The sequence below is a fragment of the Elephas maximus genome, chromosome 2, assembly GCF_024166365.1.
Source record: "Elephas maximus indicus isolate mEleMax1 chromosome 2, mEleMax1 primary haplotype, whole genome shotgun sequence".
In the NCBI taxonomy this organism is placed as follows: domain Eukaryota; kingdom Metazoa; phylum Chordata; class Mammalia; order Proboscidea; family Elephantidae; genus Elephas; species Elephas maximus.
This window is the reverse complement of record NC_064820.1, coordinates 232,751,395-232,777,752: the sequence shown is the minus strand read 5'-3', so window position 1 is coordinate 232,777,752 and position 26,358 is coordinate 232,751,395. Positions and strand designations below refer to the sequence as shown.

The 26,358-nt window shown below is 52.1% G+C and overlaps 1 protein-coding gene across 1 annotated transcript in view; it reads right to left on the bottom strand.

Annotated features, from left to right (window-relative positions):
• Window positions 1–25,706, bottom strand: part of WNT9A (Wnt family member 9A) — a 35,098-nt gene extending 9,392 nt beyond the window's left edge. The window contains exon 1 of the mRNA XM_049875116.1: window positions 25,530–25,706. Within this exon, the coding sequence (XP_049731073.1) occupies window positions 25,530–25,624 (95 nt within the window). The 5' untranslated portion in view covers window positions 25,625–25,706. The remainder of the gene's footprint in view (window positions 1–25,529) is intronic.
• Between the last annotated feature and the right edge of the window lie 652 nt (window positions 25,707–26,358).

Below are 26,358 nucleotides of genomic sequence, written 5' to 3'. Positions count from 1 at the left end.
AACAAAAGCTAGCTCACACGACGGAGACCTCTGTCCCCAGACAGGAATTCTAACAGCTGTGCTGAGAACAGCGTGCCACCAGGAAACACTCCCATGGCAAACCTGCACACGCCCCGAGCCTGGATTCTTCAAGATTAACTGAGCTCCAGGGCCAATGCCAAAACATTCCGACGTCCCACAAGAGAGTTCCCTAGAGCGGGGGCCACCGTGCTGGGACACCGGGCGGGCTGGAAGGCTGGAAGGGCAGTTGTGACTGTGGACAGAGAGGGCCCTCAGCACTTGGGTGACATCATCCCTGACCCAAGTAGCCAAAGGTGTCTGGTGCCAACCTGCCACCACACACTGCCCACGGAGGCCTAGGGTCCCTCTGCCACCCTACCCGGGCCAGTAGTCTGGACACAGAAAGCAGCTTTAGTGAAGATGAGCCAACATTTCACAAACGCTTTCTGCAAAGTTCTCACTAAATTATCGAAATAGCCAAGCAGGAAATTTGAGTCTCCTGGACTGGTGAAGAAAGTTAAATCCCCATGAGGTCTAGAGACCCATTGGGGCCACACAGAACCAGAGCCTGAATGGGCACTGTGAGGGGGCTGCTTCCTCCTCTGGCCCAGGACACCAACTTCTGTCTGCCCCATGCACCCTGGGACCGAAGCAGCCGCAGGCTGGCCTGCCTGCTGCCCTGCAGCCAAGTGAGCTGCTGGGGGTCTGGACAGGACAGGCTCCAGCCACCCAGGAGGGTCATGCCCTCCATCCACACAGCCCCTCTGAGCTCTGAAGCTATGTGGGGTCCACTGCTACCCTCCTCCCCTCCTGAGGCACCCTGCTCCACCTCTCCCCCTCCCAGAAAGGTGATCTCCTGCCTGAGGCTGCCCTTCACAACTGTCCAGCAGGTAGGCTCAGCATGCAGCCAGCCTAGGGGACCTACAGCCTAGGGGCAAAGGGGCAAAGGGGCAGAGGGCAGACCAGGAACCAGGATGGGGAAGAGCCAGGGTGAGAGGGGGAAGAGCAGACGACACTCTGGGCTGGATGTGGGCTAAGGGAGGCGTGGCCTCTGTGGAAGCCACTGGGCCGGGGGGAGCACGGCTTTGCAGAGAGTGTGGGGCTCCCAGCTGGACCTTCCAGAACAGAAGTCTGGACACAGAAATGAAACCACAGGAGTGCCAGAAGAAAATACGAGAGGGGTTTTAAATAATCTTGGAGAAGGGAAAGCTCTTCTCAGTATCACTCAGAATCCAGAAGGCATTTTAAAATTAATACATTTAGCTATCTAAAAGTACAATAATCTCTGCATGGCAAAATAAATAAATGAGAGCCAGCACAGAGTCAGAGACAAAAAACATGCTGGGAAAAATGTTCACAACTCGTATTGCAGACCACAGGCTATTCAGTCTGTGTATGTGTGCGCACGTGTGTGTGTGCGTGTGTACTTATGTGTGACTTTCTGTGGAAGGTACAGGCATGTATATGTGTATGCATGTGAATGTGTATGTGTGCTGTGCAGCTTCCTGCATGGGGGCATGTGGATGTGTGTGCACACTGTGTGTCTTTCTATGCATGTGAGTGTGTGTACATAAGTGTGACCATGTGGACTGTGGGATACGTGTGTGCATGTACATAAGTGCATGGACGTATGTTTTTCCTATAAATCAATAATAGGAATCAATTGGAAACAGACAAAAGACATGAATACATGGCTCAAGGAAAGGAAATATAACTGGCTCTGAAAACGTATGATAAGATACTCAACCGCATTCAAAGAGATGCATATTACCTTATAAAAAAAAAAAGTGCTATGTTATTTTCGTCCATCAGATTAGCAGGAATCAAAACATTTGATATGATTACTGTCAGGGACTCAGGGAAAGAAGTACTTCTACTTTGCTGGGATTCTAAACTGATGTATCTATAAAAATGAAGAATTAACCCACCAGGCTAATAGGCCACATGAACCATGCCTCTTCTAACCTGAGACCAGAAGAACTAGATGGTGCCCAGCTAACTCCACTGATGGTTCTGACCAGGGATACAATAGAAGGTCCTGGATAAAATGGGAGAAAAATGTAGAACAAAAAGGCTAGAACTACTGGACCAATAGAGGTTAGAAGAACCCCAGAGACTATTGCCCTAAGATACCCTTTGAACTTGGTAGTGAAGCTACCCCTGGAGGTTACCTTTCAGCCAAATAATAGATTGGCTTATAAAACAAACAACATCACCCGTAAGTACTGTGCTCACTTAATCAACTAAACGAGACCAAATGGCCAACATTTACCCAAAGGCAAAGATGAGAAGGCAAGGAGGGGCAGGGAAGCTAGATCAATGGAAACAGAACAAACAGAATGGAAATAATGAGAATGCTGACACATTGTGAAAAATTTAACCAATGTCATGGAACAATCTGTATAAAAATCGTTAAACGGGAACCTAATTTGCTGTGTAAACTTTCATTTAAAACACAGTATTAAAAAAAAAAAAAAGAATTAAGCCTCTCTGCGAATACAGCCTACCTACACGTTACTTTACATGACCTCACAGTGTTGCTCACGTGTTATTCAATGTGTTGTTACACACAAACATTAGAGTTGAATGGGAGGAGCTGCGAAAGTCAGGCTCCTGCATCCAGTGGAAGCTGCGGCAGACACAGGGAAAGGATGGGGCTTACGCACGTGGATATGGCATGACCCTGTGCTCTGGGTGGGGTACAGGGGATGACCTGGGAGAGGGCACCTAAGCACATTTACGGAAAGAGGAGCAGACCCACGACAGAGGTGGGACCTGGGCAGACGAAGCGCATCCGTCCTTCATCTTACTACGCGTGGACAGCCTGTTCAACAATGGCAGATTAAATGCAAAGCCAGTGACATGGTGTGAGGCCCTCCCAGCTCCCACCACCGCCTTGGCCCTTCACCAGCCTGGCACCAGGGCCCATCTTCCAGAGGTTTCTGGTGTGGGCATGGGATGATGACAGGGAGATGGGCCCCATCAGAGACGGAGCACTAAGTGGGGTTCGGGGACAGACTCATCCTGCCCTACTCCGGGCTTCAGCCTCCCAGCCAGGAAGCATCCCTGCTACTGGCACAGCCCAGGCCCTGGCACCCCACCCACCCAGCTGCCCAGGCCACACCATGCCCAGTGCACCTGCTGCCCGGCTCAATGCAGCTGCCACTGCCCAACAGTGGGCATCTGACCCCAGACGGGAGGATGGGGGCAGCTGGGCACAAGCAGGACCCTTAAGGAACACAGTGACCCACAGAGGTGGCAGGCAGGAGGCTGCAGTAGCAGCTGACAACCTGCCCACCCTCACAGATCCAGAAAACACCAGCATAGCCACGCCAGGGCACACGTAGCTGAGGAGGCCAGAGCTGGGCATACAGGGTCCATCTGTGTGCTATGAAGAAACCAGAGACAGGGGGCACCAGGGCCACCCTTCCCCTTCAGCTGGCCCCTCTCACCCTGCACCCTCTTCCCAGGAAGAAATAAGCACTGTATGATATTCAGTTATTTTATCATCAACATTTTTAAGACATATAACGTGCAGAAAAGTGTTTCGTACCAATGAGAATACAATAAATAAAACAGTTGCCTTCTTAACCAAAACCAGCACGAGAAATAGCCTCACAGCCGAGCCCCACGTTCCCCCTTGGTATGAGAGGACCACCACCTGACTCACAGTGGTCAGGCTGGACAGAACCCCACCAGTTAGACACGGTGCAGACGTTTTTTCCCCCTCAGTGGGCTGCCCTTCCCCTCTCTCAGTGCTTTCTTTAGAACAAAAGTTCTTACTTTTATTGAACTTTAATTTTCCAACCTCCTTTATATGCTATGCCTTTCTATCTCACTTTAGATCTCCATTCTACAGTCATAAAAACCTTCTAAGTTACAGTTAGGGATTGAATTGTATCCCCCAAAAGTAAATGTTGTAAATCCTAACCTCTAGGCCTGTGTTTATAATCCCATTTGGGAATGGGTTGTCTTTGTTATGTTAATGAGGCAGGATTAGTATAGGGTGTGTCTTGAGTCTATCTCTTTCAGGATAGAAAAGATTAAACACAAGCTAGCAAGCAAAAAAAATTTTTTTTTTTTTAGCAAGCAGAGCTGGGGAAGAGAGATGCCAAGCCACGTGAAGATATCCAGGAACAGAAGTTCAAAGAGACAAGGAACTTCCTCCAGAGCCAACAGAGAGAAAGCCTTCCCCTAGAGCTGGCACCCTGAATTCAGACTTTTAGCCACCTAAACTGTGAGAAAATAAATTCCTGCTTGTTAAAGCCATCCACTTCTGGTATTTCTGTTACAGCAGCTCTAGGTAAACTAAGACAGAATTTGCAAGAGTGCAGTGCTGCTCTAACAGATACCTAAAATGTGAAGCTGTTTTGGAACTGAGTAATGGGTAGAGGCTGGAATGGCATAGTAGTTAAGTGCTATAGCTGCTAACCAAAAGGTCAGCAGTTCAAATCCACCAAGTGCTCCTTGGAAACTCTGAGGCAATTCTACTCTATCCTGTAGAGTTGTTATGAGTCGGAATCAACTCAACAGCAACGGGTTTGGGGTTTTTTTCAATAGTAAAAGGGAAACCCTGGTGGCGTGGTGGTTAAGTGCTATGGCTGCTAACCAAAAGGTCAGCAGTTCAAATCCACCAGGTGCTCCTTGGAAACCCTAGGGGGCAGTTCTACTCTGTCCTACAGGGTCGCTATGAGTCAGAATTGACTTGATGGCAATGGGTTTGGTTTAATAGTAAAAGCCTAGACAGCCTTAAAGAGACTGTTGGTAGAATGATGGACGTCATTTGCAATTCTGGTGAGGGCTCAGAAGGAAGTAAGGGGAGCTATAGAGAAAGTCTCTAGGGTCTTAGAGAATCCACATGGTGCCAGCAACAGAACACTGCTAGAAATACAGATATTAAACGTGCCTCTGGTGAGGCTTTAAAGAAAATGGTGAACACGTGTTTGTACAATTGAGGGGGGTGATGCTTTTTATGCAGTGGCAAGGCCTTGCCTGAACTATGTTCAACTGTTTGGTGGAAGGTAGAACTTGTAAGTGATGAACTTAGATATCAGGCTAATGGGATTTCTATGCAAGATTAAATGGATTGCATTCTTTCTCCTTGCCACTTATAGTAAAGTGTGAGAGGAAAGAGATGGACTTAAAAATGAACTGTGCAAAATTAGAACTTAAAGGTCGAGAAAATTCTGTTGTACAAACTAAGGACACATGTTCTATAAATGTCCACCAAGGATGTGACTACACAATCTTTTGTTAAAGAGATTAAGCCTGTGACTGATGGATCTAACCAACTGCCACAGCAGAAAGCCCATCAGCTTAGACTGAAACGGACAAAGAAAGAACAAAAGGAAAGAACACTCGCTGTCTGCCTCTTGGAATTCTACAGGCAGAAAACAAGCCAAAGGAGCTACATCTGTTGTCCTCCAAGAAAAGAAAAGGACCATCCCTGGAGCAGCTTGGAGATCAGCAGAACTACTGGAAGGAGCGTGGGAAGCAAGGTCTCCTTGGTTTCAAAGGGTGGGGTCATGGTCTTCTGCATCTCAAAGGACGGGGCCACAGCCTCCTAGGTTTCAAAGAGTTGGATCTGCACCAACTCAGTTATGGAGTAGAGGGCTGCCATTAAGGTGTGCCAGGAAGATGGGGCCACCGCCCAAAACTGAAGGAGCAGGGCTGCCATAACCAAGGGGCAGAAAAATAGGACCTGCCAGAGCCGAAGTGGTGGGGTCACCACTCAGATGGACCAGGAAAATGGGACTATCCAAAGCCGAGAAGCAGAGCTGAAGCCCAGGGCTTCCACACAGAATCCAGAGGGTACGGTCAACACCCAGAGTCTGGAGGGTGGAGCCATTGCCTAGATTGTCTCAGAGAACAGATGATTATTCCCAAGCCTTGAAAGCTAATATAATTTGCTCTGCTGGGTTTTGGACTTGCTTGGTGCCTCCAATTTCTTCCATTTGTAATAGAAATGTCTACCTTGTATCTGTTCCACCATTGTACTTTGGAAACAGATAATTTGTATTCTAGATTTCACAGGTTCACAGATGAAGAGGAATTTTGTCCCAGGATGGAATATATATAACTTCTCACCCTTATTGGATTTCGATGATTCAGAAGATGAGCTTTTCAGACTTTTGAGATGATGTCATGGGGTGAATGTTTTGCATGTAGCAAAGACATAAATTTGGGGGGCAGGGCAAAGGCTGGAATGTTATGGATTGAATTGGTAATTCAACCCATTTGGTAATGGGTTGTCTTTGTTAAGTTAATGAGGCAGAATTAGTAGAGGGTGTACCCTGAGTCAATCTCTTTTCATATATAAAAGAGAATAAATGCAAGCTAGCAAGTAGAGATGGGGAAGGGAGGTGCCAAGCCACATGAAGATATCCACGAGCAGAAGTTCAAGGAGACAAGGACCTTCCTCCAGAGCCAGGAGAGAGAGAAAGCCTTCCCCTAGAACTGGCATTCCCTCCTGAATTCAGATTTCTAGTCTCCTAAACTGTGAGAAAATAAATTTCTGTTTGTTAAAGCCATCCACTTGTGGTATTTCTGTTACAGCAGCACTAGATGACTAAGACACTTATCTACCAAAAGCACTTCCATTTTTGCCTTCACAGTTAGTTCTCCTATTCCGCTACAAGTGATGTCTGTGTAGGACGTGAGGTGGGGGCCTACTGTCACCTCCATGAGGACACCTATCATCCTAGCACAATTTATTGGAAAGACCCTTGCTCTGCTGCTCTGCAATGCCACCAAGATCACCCTGAGTGTGTGGTTTCATTTCTGAGCCCTCCTCTCTGTGCCGGTGGTCTTCAGAGCCTGGGCCAACACGAGTCTGACATTTATTATAACTTTATCATAAGCCACGATGCCCAGTGACGGAACTCCTTCCACCTGGTTCTCTAAAAATGTCTCGGTTCTTTGCATCTGTGTGTGTTTTTTTTTTTAGAATTCACTCATCAAATTACACACACACTTGACAGGGTGTTTATTGGGACTGTGGGGAACTGACCAGTTTATAATATTTAATCTCTAAATCAGTGAACATGGTATTTCTCTCCACTTATTTAGGAATTCCTGTCATTCTCTAAAGTTTTATAGGTCCTCCACCCAGAGGCCTTATCTAGTTGTTAGATTTATTGGATCTAAATGCTGGGTTCCATTTACAATAACATTCAAAGATAAAATTTCATTTTCTCTATCTGCTGCTGATATACAAAAACACAACTCAATCCCATATTGACTTAGTATTCAGCAACCTTGCTGAATTTGGTCTGCAAAATATGGCCTTAGTTTCCTTTTTCTTGCCTTACTGCAGAACAATGTTGCAGAATCTGCCAACTGCCTCCAAAATCCAGCCTTCCCTGCTTCCACAGAGATGGAGTTGTGGGCGCACGACTCAAAAGCTGCCCCGTCAGACTGCATCTCTCAGCTCCCCTTGCCATTAGGTGTAGCCATGAGGCTAAGTCCTTGCCCATCGAATGTGGGAGGGTTGTGAGCACCACTCCCAAGTAGAGGCTCAGGACAGGGGGGCCTGTTATCTTGCTCATTTCCCTTCCACAACCAAAGACACGTCTCTGCCACCCAGACTCAACCACACAGGCTATAAGGACCACTCTAAAGAATGGTAGAGAAACAAGATGTAGGAGAGTAAACATCCTGGAATAAATGTGTCCACTGAGCCAGAGCTCAAATTGTTATGTGAGAGAAACAACCTCCTATCTTGTTTGAGCCCTTACAAAACGGAAGGGATCCGTTAGCAGCACTCCAACACATACAAGGGTGAAAGTAGGCATCCTGTCTTATTCCTGATCTTAAAAGGAAAGTTTTAATCTAAGATATTCCACTGGTCTCACCCCTTCGGGAGCAATGAAGAATGAAGAAAACTAAAGACACAAGGGAAAGATTAGTCCAAAGGACCAATGGACCACAACTACCACGGCCTCCACCAGACTGAGTCCAGCACAACTAGATGGTGCCCAGCTACAGCCACTGACTTCTCCGACTACGATTACAATAGAGGGTCCCACAGATATGCTGGATAAAAATGTAAACAAAATTCTCACAAAAAAAGACCAGACTTACTGGTCTGTCAGAGTCTGGAGGAACCCCGAGAGTATAGCCCCCAGACACCCTTTTAGCTCAGTAATGAAGTCACTCCTGAGGTTCACCCTTCAGCCAAAGATTAGACAGGCCCATAAAACAAAATGAGACTATAGGGGCACACCAGCCCAGGGGCAAGGGACAAGAAGGCAGGAGGGAACAGGAAAGCTGGTGATAGGAAAATCAAGGTTGAGAAGGGAGAGCATTGACAGGTCGTGGGCTTGTTAACCAATGCCATAAAACAATATGTGTACTAACTGTTTAATGACAAGCTAGTTTGTTCTGTAAACCTTCTTCATCTAAAGTACAATAAGAAACAAAAAGAATATAAAAAAATTTCAACATTTCATCCTTAAGCATTATGTTCACAGTACATTTTTTTCTATTCTTAGTTTGCTAAGAGTTTTTTTTCTAATAATAAGTAGACATTGAATTTTATCAAATGTCATCCTGCATCTTTTGATATATGATTTTTCTTCTTTACTGAAGTGAGGAATTACACTAATTGATTTCCTAATGTTAAGCCATGCTTTACATTCTTGGAATAAACCCTTGTCATTTTCTACATTACTGGATGTAATTTGATAATATTTTGTCTAGGACGTTTGCATCTGTGTTTGTAATTTTCTTCTCTCATGCTCTTCCTGTTGAGTTTCAGTACATTAATAAGTGTTCTTTTTTTTTTTTTTTTTTTAATTTCCTGGAAGAGTTTGTGTAAGATTAGAATCATGTCTTCCTTGACTGACTTCCATCTAGGCCTGACCTTTTCTTTGAGGGAAGATTTTCTTTCTGATCCAATTTCTTTAAAAAAAAAAAAGTTTTATTGAGATATAATTCACATACTATAAAAGTCACCCTTTTAAAATGTACAATTCAGTGATTTTCAGTATATTCACAGATACGTGCTACCGTCATCACAGTCAATTTTATAACCTTTTCATCACCTCAGAAAGAAATCCCGTATCCTTTAGCTATCTTCCCCTCCCCCTCCCCCTAGCCCTTAAAAACCCAGAAAGCCCTTGGCAACCACTAATCTACTTTCTGTCTCTGCCTATTCTGAACATTTCATGTGAACGAAATCATACAACATGTGGACTTTGTGACGGACTTCTTTCACTCTGCACGATGTTTTCAAGGTTCATCCCTGTTGTAGCACATACCAGTACTTTATGCCTTTTTATGACCAAATAATAGTCCACGGTGTGAATATATCACCCTTCATTTATCCATATGGGATGAACGTTTGGGTTGTTTCCACTTTGGGCTATTAAGAATAATGCTGCTATGAACATCATGTACAAATTTTTGTGGGGACATGTGATTTCACTTCTCTTTTTTTAGGGTGTATACCTAGGAGTGGAATTGCCAGGTCATGCTGTTGTCGTTAGTTGCCATTGAGTCAATTCAAACTCATGGCAACCCCGTGTGTGCAGGGTAGAATTGCGCTCCATAGGGTTTTCAGAAGCAGATCACCAGGCCTTTCTCCGAGGCGTCTCTGGGTGGGTTTGAACCACCAAGCTTTTGGCTAGTAGTCGAGTGCTTAACCATTTATACCACCCCGGGACTCTATGCTAAGTCATAGAGGAACTCTATCCAATTGTTTGAGGACTTGCCAGACTGTTTTCCAAAGTGGCTGCACCATGTTACATTTCCATTGACCCACTTTATTTAATTACTATAGGATTAGTCAATATTTCACAGGTAGCCCTGGTAGCACAGTGGTTAAACACTTGGTTACTAACCAAAGGGTCAGCAGTTTAAACCCACCTACCACTTCGTGGGAGAAAGATGTGACAGTCTGCTTCTGCAAAGATTTACAGCCTCAGAAACCTAACAAGGTGGTTCTAGTTTCTCCTGTAGAGTAACTATGAGTCAGAATCGACGTGACAGCAATGGGTTTGGGCTTGAGTCCGTATTTCTATACCTTGAGTCTGTTTTTAGTTATTTTCTGGTTTTGTCCATTTCATCTAAATTCTCAATTTTATTGGCATGAAATTGTTTATAATATTATTTTTATTTGCAGAATCTGCACGATATCTCTTCTAGAGGGGATGCTAGTAATTTGAGCCTTTTTTTTTTTTTTCACTTCATTAGTCTCAGATATTTTACAAGTCCTTTCTCCTATCTCTATTGCATTTTTTTTTTTAATTTCATTAATTTCTGTTTTACCTCTACTTTCTTTCTTCTTTCCTCGGGTTTCTCTTGCTCTTCCTTTCCTAGCTTCTAAGATAAATGCCTGCTCAATGCTTTTTAGCTTCTCTTCTCTTCTCATGGCGCCCTGGTGGCATGGTGGTTAAGAGCTCTGCTGCTAACCAAATGGTCGGCAGTTTGAATCCACCAGCCACTCCTCGGAAACCGTGTGGGGGCAGTTCTACCCTGTCATATAGACTTGCTATGATTCGGAATCGACTCAACAGCAACGTGTTTGGTTTGGTTTTTTCTTCTACTCTAAAGCACGTATTGAAGGCTCTCGACATCACAGCTGTTGTCACTACAAAAGCCCAGCCCCAGCTACAGTCCACGGGTCGTCAGTCGGAGCCTCTCACGGCAGCGTGGTTCTCTGTTCTCTAATACCATTTTTTATTTAAAGCCCATTAATCAACGTTTACAGGTGTTCTTTTCCTCCTTTTACTTTCTATATCTTTATTTTTAGTTGTGTCTCTTAAAAAATAGCCAATAATTAGATTTTTTAAAAACCTAACTATAATTTTGGAAACCTGGTGGCGTAGCAGTTAAGTGCTATGGCTGCTAACCGAGAAGTCGGCAGTTCAAATCCACCAGGCACTCCTTGGAAACTCTATGGGGCAGTTCTACTCTGTCCTATAGGGTCGCTATGAGTCAGCATCAACTCAACAGCAGTGGGTTTGGTTTTTTGGTTTTAACTATAATTTTAACCATCTTAGTCTTTTACCTAGATCATCTAGCCTGCTTTCAATTATCTTAGTGTTTTACCTAGATCATCTAGCCTGCTTTCAATTACACTCAGTGGTAGTATGGCTTCTGTTCACACCTTGTTTTATCCTTTCTATTGGTCAGAACTGTCCTGTTTCTTTTCTTCTCCTTTCTTGACTTCTTTTGGATTTTAATTATTATTCATTTTTTCTTTTGCTAATTTGAAGTTTTCTAGTCTTTTCTATCACCTTCACGGTTACTCTCAAAATTTCAATACAAATCTGAAACTTTTCCAAGTCCACTATTGGTCAATACCTTCCCTTTCTGGGTGATATAAGCACCTGAGAACACAACTTCCACTGGCCCTTCCCAAATTACCCTGGTGGCATAGCGGTTAAGAGTTACGGCTGCTAACCAAAAGGTCAGCGGTTTGAATCCACCAGGTACTCTCTGGGAACCCTTTGGAGCAGTTCTACTCTGTTCTATAGGGTCACTATGAGTCAAAATTGACTCAACGGCAACAGGTTAACAGGGTGTATTTTAACTCTATAGTTAGGACCCACAAGAGGGTTGTTTCATACAGTCGGTGTTTCCACAGTGACCATTTTCACTGCTCTTCATTCCTTCCTGCATCTTGGAACATAGCAGGTACCATCTGCCACAGTCTGAGTTACAGCCTTTAATGCTTCCTTTAGAGTGGGTCTGCTGATGTCAACTCTCAGTTTATCTGAAGATGTCTCCATTTCACCTTCATTTTAGAAACCCGTTTGCTGCATGTTGAACTTTCAGTTGCCAGTTATTTTCTTTCACACACGGACTGTGTTGTTCCATTGTCTTCTGCTTTCAATGTCACCATTCTGGAGTCAGCTGTCAGCCTCACATGCCTTTGAAGGTAGTCTCTATAATTCCCCTCAGAATGCTTTTATGACTTTTTTGCCTTTGGTGTTTTGCAGTTCTACTTTGATATGTTCTGGAATGGGTTGATTTTTATTTTTTCTGTTTGGAAAGACACCTGGCTTCTTACATCTTCTTGATAGTTTTAAACACTTTCAGAAAATTCTCAGTAATTCTCTTCAGATATTACCTCATCCCATTCTTGTTCTCTCTTCTACTTCTGGGGATCTGATTAAACCTCCTAGATCTTTTCATCACGTCATCTAGATTTCTGGACCTCTCACTATTTTCTGTTTGTCTTTCCATGTTACACACTGGATAATTTCTTATGATATATCTTCCAGTTTAAAATTTTCTTCAGCGCTTTCCAATCTGCTTTTAAGTAAGTCTATTACTTTAAAAAAAAATTTTTTTTTTCCTAATTCTATTTTGTTTTTCCAGACTTGCCAGGTTGGTTTTGGAGGGTTTTAGTTTCTTAACAGATACCCCAAGCTTAGCTTACTTCTTTAAATACTGTGAGCAGAACTGTTTTATTCAGTGCGATGCTCTGTTTACTGGTCTGTTGCTATTACATCTGCAGGGCCTCACTTGGTCTCGTTTCTGCCCGTGCCTAGTTATCTCTGACTGTGTACTGGTCATTGGATTTGAAAAATTATTTGCAAGCATAATTGAAGCAGAGGATAAAGGTACTGTAATGGATTGAAGAGTATCCCTCAAAAATTCATGTCCTCCCAGAATCTCAGAATGTAACTTCATGTGGAATAAGGGTCTTTGCAGAAGTAATTAAATTAAGAATCCTGAGATGTGATCATCCTGGAGTACAGTGGGCCCTAAATCCAATAAAGTGTCCTTAAAAGAGACAGAAAAGGAGAAGATGAAGAGACATAAAGAGAAGATGGCATTTTTGGTCTGTTTTCTCATTCTAGGCCCTCCTGTATGGGGCCAGCCCTGCCCCAAAGCCTCTGCCTCTAGGTCCAGGATTCACACAGTGAAGTTTGGTTCTGACTACCACTGGTCTGCCTTCCAAGCTCTCTGAGGGAGGAGCTGCTCTAAACCCAGCCCTCACAGAAGAGTGCACCAGGGTAGAGTGCCCCTCTCACGCCACCACTCCACAAGCCACAAGCCACGAAACACCAGGAGGTATCAGAAGCTGGAAAAGAAGCAAAAATGATCCTCCTACAGAACTTTCAAAGGGAACGCAGCCATGCTGATACTTGACTTAAGACTTTTAGCCTCCAGAATAGTGAAAAGAATAAATCTCTGTTGTTTTAACCCACCAAGTTCATGGTAATTTGTTGTGGCAATCCCAGGAAACTAATACAGACTTCAAAAAGGATTTCTTTATGTGTACTCCAGCCAGGCTCCTACAGGTCCTTCCAGTCCCAACTAATGAGATCAAGTGCAAGGCTGGGGGCCTGGACCATACAGGGGGTTTGAGCCCAGGCTACCCCCATGCACAGAGCTGGCTGTCCCTGCCTGTTGGAGGGCCCCTGCGGCTGTGGCCTTCTGGGACCCCAGCTGCTGTGCAGAGGGTCTCCTCGAGCTTTCCCACCAGGTGCAGACCCTGTGTTTGCTCTGCCCCTTCATCCTGTGAGACCACTAAAACAAAAATTCATATTTCCTTATTTGGTATACTCTCAGGGCAAAAGCTATTTCCATACTTATTTATTCCTCTGGGTTCCTGTTACCCCTTCATTGTATCAGCTCTTTGACACTTCTGAAATTAATTTTTTTTTAATAAATTCAGTTTTAGCTGTTTTCAGCAAGAGGACTGGTCCAAATTACATGGGTTGCTGTTACTGGAAACAGGAAGTCTGTACTCAAACAACGTTCAATATATTTTCATGTAATCCCCAACAACCTCGTGAGGTGAGCATTTTCGCTCCAGTATATAGGTAGGAAATGGAGGCTCAGAGGGCTTAAGTAACTTGGCCAAGGTTGTATAGCTCATAAACTGGAACGAGGTCCCCAAACTTAAAAACAGCCTGACTGGCCGCTGCTCCCCCCATGGACCAACCAAGGCTCAGGGCCAGCTCCCTCCGAACACTCTGACAGTGTTCGCTTCCACCATGATGCCGGTGTTCCTCAGCTAGGCAGGCAAGGCCACCAGTCAAGCACCAACCTCTTCATTATTCAAGTCATGGACACAAGTGAGTAGCAGACATGCACAAAGACATAAGGTCAGCTAAAAAGAAGGAAGAAGTTTCTAGAAGTGGACAGCAGCTGCCACACTGAGCAGCACAGATAAAGAACATTTCCATCACTGTACAACGTTCTACTGCACAGCATTGGCCTCAAGGATGGTGGTGGAAGGGCGCCTGAGAGGAGCACCCTACCCTGGTGTACTCTTCTGTGAGGGCTGGGTTTAGAGCAGCCCCTCCATCTGGGAGCTCGGGAGGTAGACCAGTGGTGGTCAGAAGCAAGCCTGTGTGTGTGAAGCCTGGACCAAGAGGCAGAGACCTCAGGGCAGGGCTGGCCCCATGCAGGAGGGCCTAGAATGAGTATTCAGGCTGGCCCAAGAGGCTGTATGCTTCCACGGTCTGGTTGTCTGACCATGTCTTTGGCAGCTCCCTAGGGCAGATGGGGAAACTGAAGCTCCAGGCCAGTGTGGGGTCTGCTGCACCCAAGGTGCCCACCGTAGGCTGGCACATGAGGCAGAGCAGGTGGGCACAGCTGTCCTGCTCATGTGACTTCCTATTCGGCCATACATGCTACCTACCTGGGCCATCCACCTACAAAGGCACCTACCACGGAGCCTACCCTCACCCCACTCCCCTCCCTCCATGAGTGCTCCTACTTTGCAATTCCTTCCTGCCTTTCCTGAAACACTCAAGTGCCAACCCTGAAAGGCCCACCCTCGGCCGCCTGGGCAGAGCACAGCTGAAGCCCAGCATCTTACCACTCAACAACACTTTACAGCTCAGCCTCCGCTCTCTCAGCTCATGCAGGCAGGGCAGCTCAGCAGGCTCTCTGCAAAGGCCAGAGCTCTGGGACCCAGCCTGGCAGAGCCCCTTCTGTGTTGGATGGGTCACAGAGGTCTCCCTGACCCCAAAGCCCCCAGCCTCACCTGTGGCATGTGGTGGTGCTGGCACTTGGGCCCCCCGGCTTCACACAGGAGCAGGGCAGAGCCTTAGGGGTAAACAGCCCCAGAAGGACAGAAGCTCATTTGTGGGCCAGAGTCCTTGCCGTCGAGGGCTCAGGGAGGTGGCAGGAAGAGCCCAGTCCCCATAGCTGCGCTCTCGACCATAAGAGCTGGCGGGGACTCTGTTTCCTGGTGCTGGGTCTGAGACCTCCCCCACTTTGAGTCTTCTGGTCCCCCTGTCACCCTCTACCCAGCACCCAGGTGCACATGCACAGACTCCCTCCACTGGCAGGCGGTGGCACTGATGGCATCTGAGCTTTCCACCATGAGTAGCACTGGGGGGTGGGTAGACCCCAGCATCCGCCCCGACAGTCTTCCCTCCTGCCGACTGGCCCCAGCCACCCAAACAGCCACCTCTGCCACCAGCTGCTCCCCGGCGTCGGTAGCCGAGAACCTAGGGTGGAAGGCTGGAGTCTCAGAAGCCATAGCTCCTTGTCAAAGAAACCTCAGCCCCACGAGACGGCATTTAATTTTTGTATGTAACAAAATCAAAATAAATTCCATCCCTGAGAAACTGGTTTTGAGATTGACCCTGTGCCCTCCCTACGGCCTGCAACTCAGCCCACCTCATCCTCACTCTTCTTCAGCAGCGGTAAGCAATAAGCTGGCTGAGGCCTCCTGGAGAGACGGCTAAGGGCATGGATGCTGGCAGGCTGGCAGCCCTGGGCTCCTCCCAGGCCACAGACATGTGGAAGAGGTGGTGGAGGACATGCAGCCCACTACCGTGCAGGGCACACACACCATAGGGTGAGCGCCGCAGGAATGCGGCACAGCAGACAGCACCACCCAGACAAGGAGGGCCGCGAGGGGCTCTGAGGCCAGGCTACCTGGGTGAGGGCAGCATGGGCCTGCTGGGCCGTACATCCCTTCTTCTGGGAGGCAAGCACACAGCGTTGTCCAGGTAGTCCTGGCTCCATCGCTCACCAGCTGTGTCCACAACAGAGCCCAGACCATGCCTTCCACAGGGGCAGTGAGCACACAGGAAGCTCCCAGCTCAGGCTGAGCAGACAGCTCTGATGACTGTCATCTACTAGAATGCAGCCCAGCCTCCTTCCCACAGCCCCAGGTAGAGTAGGCCTGGACCCCTGGGAGGTCAGCTGTGAGGCAGGGTCACTGGGCAGACATATGTCCTCAACTGTTCCGGCAAACTCCTCCACCATCATGGAGGTGAGACACAGCAAGTTCCCTCCGAGTGAGCTCCCACTGCTCGGAGCAGCCCCCGCCCCACCCAGTGTATGTAACCTTCTGGGTCCAGGGAGACCTCGAGGGCTGCCAGCAGACCGTCACATCATCCAGAGCAGGACAGAAGCCACCGTCTCCAGGGCTGGTACTGAAGCCTGAACCCACCCCGATGTTGGCTCCCAGAGGCCTGGCCCTACATGGGCAGCCCCAGTTCTCCGCCCAGCTCAAAGGGGTGCCCAGCCTGGGTCTGTTCTGCATGCTGGGTAAGCCCCAGTGCCCATGGCAACCTTGGCCACCCATGGGAGGCTGAAGACCCAAGGCGGGCTGCTGGACAGAAGAAGGGTCCCTATTGCCCAGACAGCAACCCAGGAAGCAAACGCACTCGCCTCCGCCTCAGGCTGCTGCATCTTTGCCTTCTGGCCCCCATGGCATTGTGCCCCCAGACGCAGGCTCCCTGACCTCACTCACACCAGGGTGGACATGGACAGCGAGGAGCACCTCAGCCCAGCCCGCTCTCCACCCCAGGGTGACCTGGGCCGCTGCTTGTCAGGAGGAGGCTGGCTCAAGGCCCTGATCTGCCTCTCTGACGCAGCACTCTGGCTGTGTGATCTTCTCACTGCCTCTCCCCTGCGGGCCAGATCTCCAGCCCACTTCCCCTGGCTCCTCTACCTCAGGTATCGCTAAGAAAAACAAACGCAGCCTGAGGTTTGACTTTTTCCATTCCCTCGTCCGGGATGCCGGTCCCGCGGTCAGGGAGCTGCCAGCTGAGCAGCGGCATTTCCTCCAGCAGGCAGGGGCCAGCGCCCAACCCAGGAACCATGGCTGGGGGACCAGGAGGACCGCCGAGCCCTGAGGCCTGCGGGTCACAGGCAGGGACAGCAAGGCCAGGGCGCCGCCCAGCGCAGAGACAGCCGAAGCTCAGCCACCTGCCTGCCAGCCCCAGGGGACAGATGTTCCTTCGTGATTAACCCCACAGGAAGCAGGGGTTAATCACCACCAAGCCCGGCCTCTGGCCACACTCCGGACACCTTCAGGTCAGGCTCAAAGCCCACCAGCCTCAGGGCCCAAGCCACACTTGTGACACCCCCACACGTCCTGCTGGAGTACCCCTGCTCGCTCCCAACCCCCTGCCAACTCCCTGCTCCCCACTCCACCCCCTGGGGCCACGCCCCACCTGGCCGCTGTCCCTAAACCCAGCCGAGGGCAGGAGGCAGCTCCCCATCATGGACCTGCCCTCCACACACTGAGGTCTGTGGCTGAGCTATCAGCCTTGCCTGCACTGGCCTACCACGCCAAACCAGGCCATCAGTGCCCAAGGCAGCCTTCGATTCCATTCATCCCTGAACCCCTCTGCACAGCAAAGGGTCCCCCTAGGACGTGAGCCACCCATGCCGTCTCAGGCATCACGAATCCACCAGGAGCCGCCATAGAGCTACGAGCTCGCACTCTGCCCACACAGCCTGTGTCTGGGTCTTCTGTCTCTCCCTCCACCCAGGCCCACGTGGTCCCCCACCCCAGCTCAGGCTGGAGGCTTTGCAGTACACTGTCTGGCGGGCAGTCATCAAGGCCACAGGCCTGGAGAGGAAGGCAGGCCCCACTATGCCAACTACTGCCACCGCCCAGCCAGAGCAAAGCCCTGAGGCACAGCAGCCCCAGTGGGCAGGGGTGGCCTGGCCTGTGCATGAGCGCTGGCCCCCCACCGGGCTCCACAGCCATGCCCAAAAACAGGCCTCAGAATCACCCACAAGCTTTAGCTCAGGGAGGAAGTACAGTGTGTGGTGACCCCTAGCCCCTCACCCCTGAGCTGAACTACCACGGCAGAGTAGTTATGCTGGGGCTATCAAGTCGGGCTTCCTGGAAGAGGTGACAGCAGAAATAGACCCCAAAGACTGGTAAGGGCCAGACAGGATGGGCCGGAGCCCCCTCTGCCCCTCAAGACCCAAGTAGCCTTCTTCTGTGCTGGTGGGCCTGGCCTCCACAAGGTCAGACAGAAGGAGCAGCTACCAGGAGTCTGGCCCCTCAAGTGGGCCTCCCCCTACCCCACCTCGCCTCCAGGGAGAAGGCCAAGTCTACCTTCCCAAGCAGCTGTGCCTGTTCCTGACCCTTCTCCCCCAGCTCAGCCAGGGTGGGCACCGTGGTGCACCCCTACTGCCTATGACAAGGCACAAAGGAGGCCGGGTGCCCCGCAGGATGAGGACTAAGGAGGAGTGGGGAGCGAGGTCTGCTCAACAGGTGTCATCTTTCTGCAGCCAGGAAAGAGGACCCACACTCGCTGCTCCCTCCCAGCATGCCTGCCAGCCTTTATCAGCCCATCTCCCCTCCCCTGGGGCTCCGGCAGCCACCAAGCCGTACCTTCCCCAGAAGGAATCTGTGTGCATGCATTCTTTTCTAGGAGAAAAAAAATTACCCACACACTTCTCCTATTGTGTTCATACGATGTAAGGCTAAACCCCCTGGAGCCGGGGCCGGAGGGCAGCTGGGTGCCCTCACCCTCCAAGGGCCACCCCGGAAGCCACTGGGAGGAACACCTGCACCCCTGCTGATGCCCACTGCCCACAGGGGCTCTCCCATCGGGCCCTGGCCCAGGGTGGGGACCCAAGCCACACTGGTGGGAAGAAAGAGCTTGTGGAGCAGCCCGGAGGCGAGATTAGGCCCAGCTGTCTCTCTGTACAGACGGCCGCCGGCACAGGAAGCCCAGGCGGCTGTGGGCAAGACATCTGTTAACACAGCTGAGGGAGCCAGGTTGTCGTAGTTCCAGCCCTCACCTCACAGAGACATTGCTCCCATGTGAGCTGGACATACCCCCACCTCGGGGCCCAGAGTGGTAGAGGCAATCTCCAAGGGTCCACCTCAAGGGTCTGGTCTTGGACTAACACCAAGCACCTGTCTGCAACCAACATCACCTCAGTCCCTGTGTTGGGGATCAAGAGCAGAGTGCCAGTCCTGGAGAGGGACCCCATATGCACCTAACAGAGAGCTGTGGGTGGGAGGGCCAGTCTGGGGCCTCTCCAGAGCAGACTGGATTGGAGCGGGTAGGGAGAGAGGGGCTCTGGAGAGAGGCCCCTGGAGAGGCTCCAACACCCCCCTCAGAAGGCGAGGCACTGGCCCAAGGGTGCCTTGCTGCCTGCCCGCTTGCAGCCCACTGGCCAGGATGTCCAGTCCCCTGGTCTGAGCAGCATGTCCCCTCCACTGACTGCGGGATTCTGAGTCCTAGAAGGATCTCCCTTTTTCCCCAGGCAGGACACCCAGGGCCATGGTGGGCAGAGCCAGGCTGGATCCCACCCTGTTCTGCCCCGATTGGCACTTTCTGGGGTCTCAAAACAAGGCCTGCTTGCCCCTCAGCCCACTTGGGGTCTCCCTCCAGCTCTCTCAGAGGCCTGGGCACCGTGGGTCAGGCCCATCTCCTAGACACTGCCCTTTCCCTCGTGGCTCCCTGGAACACTTTGGACATTCCACGGCCCTCTTCTGGGCTGCGTCTCCATGAGCAGGGCCTTCTCAGAACTAGAGCTGGTACCCCAAACCGGAACTGGAGCTACTCTTCTCCCAAAAGCCCACCTGTCTTCCCAAATTCCTGCCTGCCCAGACCCCTAGCCAAGAAGTTGGACTGGGGCGAGGCACCAGTCACCACCCTCTGTCAGCCCCTCACCTGGCCCAGCTCTGTCCCCCATCTCTCCCCAGGCACTGTCACCCCTCCCTGCTCTGGGTCACCCTGGCCCCAACATCATTCATCTAAGGAGTCCTCTCCAGATCCCCAACACCCACAGGGAGGCCTGAGCCTGGCCTGCCCCACCTGCACTCAGGGGCAAGGGTGTCCCCACTCTCTAACAACCCTCCATGTTTTCCTTTGCCCACCCTCTGGCCCCACCATGGAGCCTACATGGCTGGGCAAGTTCCTTCTGCCACCTGGGAAACCTTTCCCACTTCTTCACTCCCCACCAGGAAACAGGCAAGCGCCCCCTTCCAAGCAGCCAGCGGCCTATGTAAGTGGCCTCACGGGAGGCAGGACTGGTAGTTGCATCCCTGGGGCCCCAAGCTTGTGCACAGGGATGCAGGGGACTATGCCTGACCTCTCAGTGGGGGTGGGGGGAGCTAGTCAGCTTCCCTCCTGACCCCAGGGGCCTGATGTGCAACACCCACAGAAAACACTGTGCCTCCATATGGCAGCCACCATGCCAGGACTAGTAAAGTGTGGCAGCTGCCTCCACACTGGCTCCCCCCGCCCCCCACCCCACCAAGCCAGCCAGCACAGGGAGGCAGCTTTGGGGAAGACCCAAGCCGCCCAGGGGCCAGCAGGGCTGGAATGCCCTATGCACAGCAGTGAGACAGAGGACTAAGGTACAAGTCAGGAGATGGGGTCGCCTTGGTCTGGGGATATACATCCTGTTTACACAAACAGCGTACACAACTCAACAACAAAAAGACAAACAACCCTTTTAATAAATGGGCAACAGATCTCAACAGACATTTCTCCAGAAGAGTTACATGAAAGGCCAACAAGCACATGAAAAGGTGCTCAACATCATGAGTCATCAGGGAAATGCAGATCAAAACCATAATGAGGTATCACTTTACCCCCACTAGGATGGAAGCCCTGGTGGCGCAGTGGTTAAGTGCTACGGCTGCTAACCAAAAGGTCAGCAGTTTGAATCTACCAGGCGCTCCTTGGAAACTCTGTGGGGCATTTCTACTCTGTCCTACAGGGTTGCTATGAGTCAGAATCAACTCGATGGGTTTGGTGTTTTTGGTTTAGGACAGCTATGACCAGAAAGACAGATGATAGAAAGTGTGCACAAGAATGCAGAGGAATTGAAATCCTCATACACTGTGGGATTGTAAAATGGTGCAGTCACTGGGGAAAGCAGTCTGGCGGCTCCTCCAAAATTAAACATAGAGTTACCTACCACACAACCCAGCAAGTTCACTCCTAGAACTCCACCCAAAAGAAACAAAAATATGTGCCCACACAAAAACTCGTACACAAAAGTTCATCCGCAATAGCCAAAAAGTGGAAACAGCCCAAGTTGTCTATGAACTGACGATAAACGGATAAATAAAATGTTGGTGCATCCATATAACGGAATATTATTTAGTCATAAAAAGGAATGAGGTTCTGATACACGCTACAACGTGGATAAGCCTCAAAAACGTGATGCTGAATGAAAGAAGGCAAACCCAGAAGGTCACCTGTCATATGATTCCATTTACATGAAATGTCTAGAACAGGCAAACTGTAGAGACAGACACCGATCAGTGATTTTCAGGGCTGGGAAAAGGGGAATAGGCACCACTGTAACGGGTAGCGTTTCCTTGATGTGATGAAAATGTTCTGGAGTTAGATCAAGGTTGGTTGCATAGTCTTGTAAACATACTAAAAACCAGGGAACTGTACATTTTATAAGGGTGTACTTTATGGTATGGGAATCCCACCACTATATCAAAAGGAGACCAGTTCTCAGGCCTTCCTGGCACCTAACACACGTGATGGCAAACAGGCAGCCCATCCAGCCTTGGTCCGGCACTGATGGCCTCCCGGAACCCTTCCTGCGGCACGTGGCTGGCAGCGGCCCCTCCCGCTAGGTCCTGCTCCTCCTCTGTGCAGGTAGCCGGGCTGCATGAGACAAGAGCAGAGGACCAGCCCTCAGTCGACGAGCAGTCAGCAGCAGGGCCTGGCCATGAGCAGCCTGCAGAGGCTTCTTGACCAAGGCAGAGTATGCAAGACTAACAGTAGAAAAAGTGCCTCCAAGCTTAGGGCACTTTCCTCCTCTTTCAAAGAAGAAGCCAGGCGGGAGGCCTCAGGTCATCGCTTTGTCCAGACAGCCCTGTGAAGCAGCCTGGCCAGCTTCCTCCTGCCAGCCTCCCGGAGGACCTCGCTGGAGCTGGCAGGCTCCACGGGCTCTCTAAGAAAAGGGCAGCAGGTCTAGGGAGCTCTGCAGCAGGCCTCGCTCAGCCCCTCTCTGGGCGTCCAGCCCCACTGTGGAGTGGAGGCCCAGGGAGAGGCCAGCTGCACCAAAACAAATCCTAACCAGTCCCTCCAGATCCCCTCCCGGCTCTGACTCCACATCTGCGGGGAATCCACGGGCGGCATGCCCAAGGGTCTGGACTTTGCTGGCCCAGCCAGGGAACAACTCCCCACGTTTGCTCCACGTTTCATGCACACGGCCTTCCAGACCCCTCATCTCACCAAACCTTAAACATCAGCCCGGGGGCTGTATGGGTATAAGCCCCTGCTCACAGAGAGCAAACCAAAATTGTCAACCCACCCAGGTTCACCGTCCACAGCCTCCAGGAGGGGACACAGCAGATCTGAGTCCAAGTAATCTGTATCCCAAACTTGCCAGGTGACCTTGGGCCAGCCCTTCTGCTCAGGGCTCAGGCCCACCCCTCCGCCAAAGAAGGGCATTGGGCCAAACCAGCTAAGGCCCCTGGAGCACAGACATCACAGCAGCGCCCAGAAGAACCAGATGGAAACACCACCTGCTAATCAAGCCAAGACGCACACAAGCCAAGAAGACACTGGAGCCTGCCACAGGGAGGAAGAAATGGGGGTCCTCTTGCCCGGGGGGGCGGTGAGGGTAAGCCCAAAGGGGTCTGGCCTGGTGGCTGGAGGCTGCAGAAGAGGGCAGGAGGAGCAGCGCAGCCTCGGGTAGGGTTGCAGGCTGGGGGAGGGGGCGGGGAGGGTGCACTTGGCCACGTGACGCCTCCCCCAGGCCAGCCTTGCTGGGTTTCTGGGCTGTAACTGGAGCTGCCTCCTTGCCTGGGAGCCTCCGTGCCAGGCAGAGCTTTCTGAGGGGGGAAGGGAAAAGAGGCCTGGATGGAGCCCCCTCCTCCTACTCCCTCTACACTCCTGGGCTCTGGGAGAGAACCAGCAGTGCCTCAAATGTCCCAGCAGACACCAGTGAGGCACCTGCCCCCTTGAGCCTCCAGCTCCAGCCCCTGCCCAGCCCTGAAGGCCTTGGCCCCATCTCAATTCTCCTCCTCCCTCTACCTCTGTATCTGGCCCTTTGCTGGACCAGGAGATAGTCCCAGATCTGCCCCAGAAGGTCACAGTCATGAACTGTCTTACACTCCCCTTTCCCTCCTAGACACCCTCCGCAACCAATGTTCCCTAGGCTCTGCATGACCAGGCACACCCCGGCCTGAGGTCCCCTCTAGCCGTCCTCTGGTCCCTCCTCCACCGCCCACCCAGTTGGCATCTGTCCTGCTCTCCCAGGAAGCGTCCCTCTGCTCCTGCCACCTGGTTTGGGGAGATCCCACTTTCTGTCACACAGTCCCCCAGGGCAACATGCCTGCCTCCTCTTTCTTCTTGCCCAGTACAGCTAGAAAGAGAGCTGGGCTCACAGAGCTGAACTCAGAAGACGCTCTCTTGATGCCTTTTGGGGGGCAGAAAGCAGGGGTCAGGGGGCTGGCTGGAAGAGCCACTGACAGCTCTGAAGCACTTACTAGCTGCAACACAGGGTTTGTTCCCTGCAAGGGAGCTAAACACATAAAAAAAAAAAAAAAATTTTTTTTTTTTTAACACATACATAAGTCTAAAACAGCAGAACACAATGACCCCCAGAGGAGAAAAGCACAGAGAGAGCTTGGAGAAAGAGGAGTGTTGTCTGTGTGGCTGGCAGTGCTGAGCAAGACCCAGACCTCCAAAAGGCCCACCAGACTGGACCTCAGGGGGAGTGGGACCAGAAGCAGAAGACTGCAGGCAGAGAAGGTTACTGAGCAAAGCCCCGGTGCAGACAAGCCAGGGTGTGTGCAAAGCTGGGGAGCAGTCCCATGTGCTGGGGCCTGGGAGAGGAGGAAAGCACGGCTGGCCTACAAGACCTTTCAGTGACTCACCATGGACCTGTAGCCAGAGTGCGCACCCTTTAACCCTCCCTCCTGTCCAGGCGGGCATAGCTCAGGGCCTCCCTGAGTGTCTCTAGGGGCTTGCCGACCCTCCTCACAGCAGAGGGGCCCTAAAGGCCTTGCACACAGTGGGCCCAGGTCCAGGAGCCCGGAGAGGGTTCGGGGTAGGGTCTCCAGGGAAAGGAGACACGGAACTGACCCTGGAAGACGACCCAGGAGAAAGGAACAGAAGGAGAAGAAAGGGGGAGAAAGAAAAACACAAAAGGAAAGTTTCCCATGAAAATATTTTATTTTCTTTGAGAACAGGATACACCTGCAGGGCTCCTCGGCCCAGTCGGCCTCTCCCCGCCCAAGCCAGGGCCAGATTCCTAGGCCAACGGGGCCCTCTGCCGGCCAGGCCGCTGAGCGCGGGCGCCCCGGGCCAGGGCAGAGGAACAGGTGACAGGCGGTGGGCGGCAGCCAGGGAGCGCCCGCCGGACCGCAGGACGCCCAGGACAAGGGCTCGGTCGGACGGGGAGAGGGCGGCCTCGGCTCCCTGGGGAGGCTCCCAGGGGTGGCACCCCGAGAAGGGAGGCAGTGAAGGGTGGGGAGAGCCGGTGTCCTGCCTGGGTGCCACCCTGGACCTCGGTGTGCAAAGCGCAGCAAGGATCCCTAAAAGTCGTTCGGCGCGGACATCCCTGATGTGGGGGAGAGGGAGGGTGAAGGAAAGGAAGGAAAGGAGAGAGACGCGCCAAAACCACAATCGGCCGCAAACTGCTGGTGCAGAAGAAACGGGACCGCGGAAAGCGGCCCCGCGAGACAGCAGGGAGGCAGTGGCGCTGCCACGGCCTCAGCCGGGCGCCGGGTCCTACCGACTATGCTGTCGGACGCGCGATCGGGACGGATCCGACAGACGCGCTCCCGCGGGCCGAGGGCGGTGTCAGAAGCAAAGCGCAAGAAAAATAAATTCCTCCAGCTTGGAGTTATTTTTTTTTTCCTTTGGGGCTCAGTGCAAAGAACATCTGGATTTTGTACGTATTTTTTTTGTTGTTGTTAAATTAACTTCTCGAGGAGAGAAAGGAGGGGGAAGCTGCAAAGGGGGTGGGCAGGGGCCGAGAAGGCTCGAGCCGTTTGGCAAGAGCAGGCGGCCTACGCGAGCCGGGACCCGTCCTGGTCCCTGAGCGCCAGGCAGTCCGGCGCACGGCGACGGCGACTCCAGGGTCACGGAGAACCGCGGCTCCGCGCAAGCCCGTCTGGGACGCTCACCTCCCCCCCCACCCCCGCCGCGCCGCGGGAACAGCGACCCGCCGGCCGACCGACGCGCGCGCCGCAAACAAACAGCTCCGGGCAACCCTGGCAGCCCCAACCAAACCCCGGGCCCGGGCACCTGGCACCTGGCCGGGCCGCTGTGCCCAGGCCCGCGGGCGCCACCGCCAAAGCGCCGGCGCCCCCGGCCCCGCGGCGCGCCCGCCCCCAGCCCGGGCCGCAGAGGGGCACCTACCCGAAGTAGGCGGCCGAGGGGCGCAGCGCAGCGAGCAGCAGCGTCAGCGCGAAGGACGCGGCGAGCCAGCGCGCCAGGAGGGGCCCATCCAGCATCTTGCTGCGCCGCGGCGGCTGACCATCGCGCTCCCCCCGGCTCCGAGCAGGGCGCGCCGCGGGCCGCCGCCCTCTTATAGCGCCCGGAGCGCCGGGGGCAGCCGGGGGCGGGGCCGCGCCCGGCCAGCTGGGGCCGCTCCGCCCCGCGCTCGGGGCGGGGGGGACGCCGGCCAGGGGAGGGGCCGAAACCCGAGCCGTGCCGGGCCCCGCCCGCGTCTCCGCCCGGCCACTCGGGGCCCGGGGCGCCCCTTTAGGGGCGGGGCGGGGCGGGGCCTCAGGCGGGCCCGCCCGGGTGAGGTGGGGAGAGCCTGAGAACCGGGGTCGGAGCCGAGCAGCCGGGAGGCCTGGCCCGGGCGGCCGGGACCCAGCCGGGCTGGGGGGGTGCTGGCGGCCCGGGACGAGACGGCCGTTGGGGAGGGGGGAGCCAAGGGCGTGGTGTTGGCAGCTCCGGAGCTAGACGGCCGGGGGCGGGGGCGGGGCTGGAACCCGGGCCGCTTAGGCTGGGGCCACAGGAGACACCTGGCCGCGCGCCCGGAGCTGAAGCGCTATTCGGGCGTTCCCCGGGGGGGATCTGCGTGAGAAGGGGAAAGCGAGCCCGCAGGTAGCCCCACGCCCCTTTGCAAAGCTGGAACGCTCAATGATTAAAGCCAAAGAGGTTCACCTTCCTGGTCCAGCTCTTCCGCCGCTTTTGCCCTAGAAATGAGGCGACCTGAGCAGCTGGGCGCCAGGGTTAG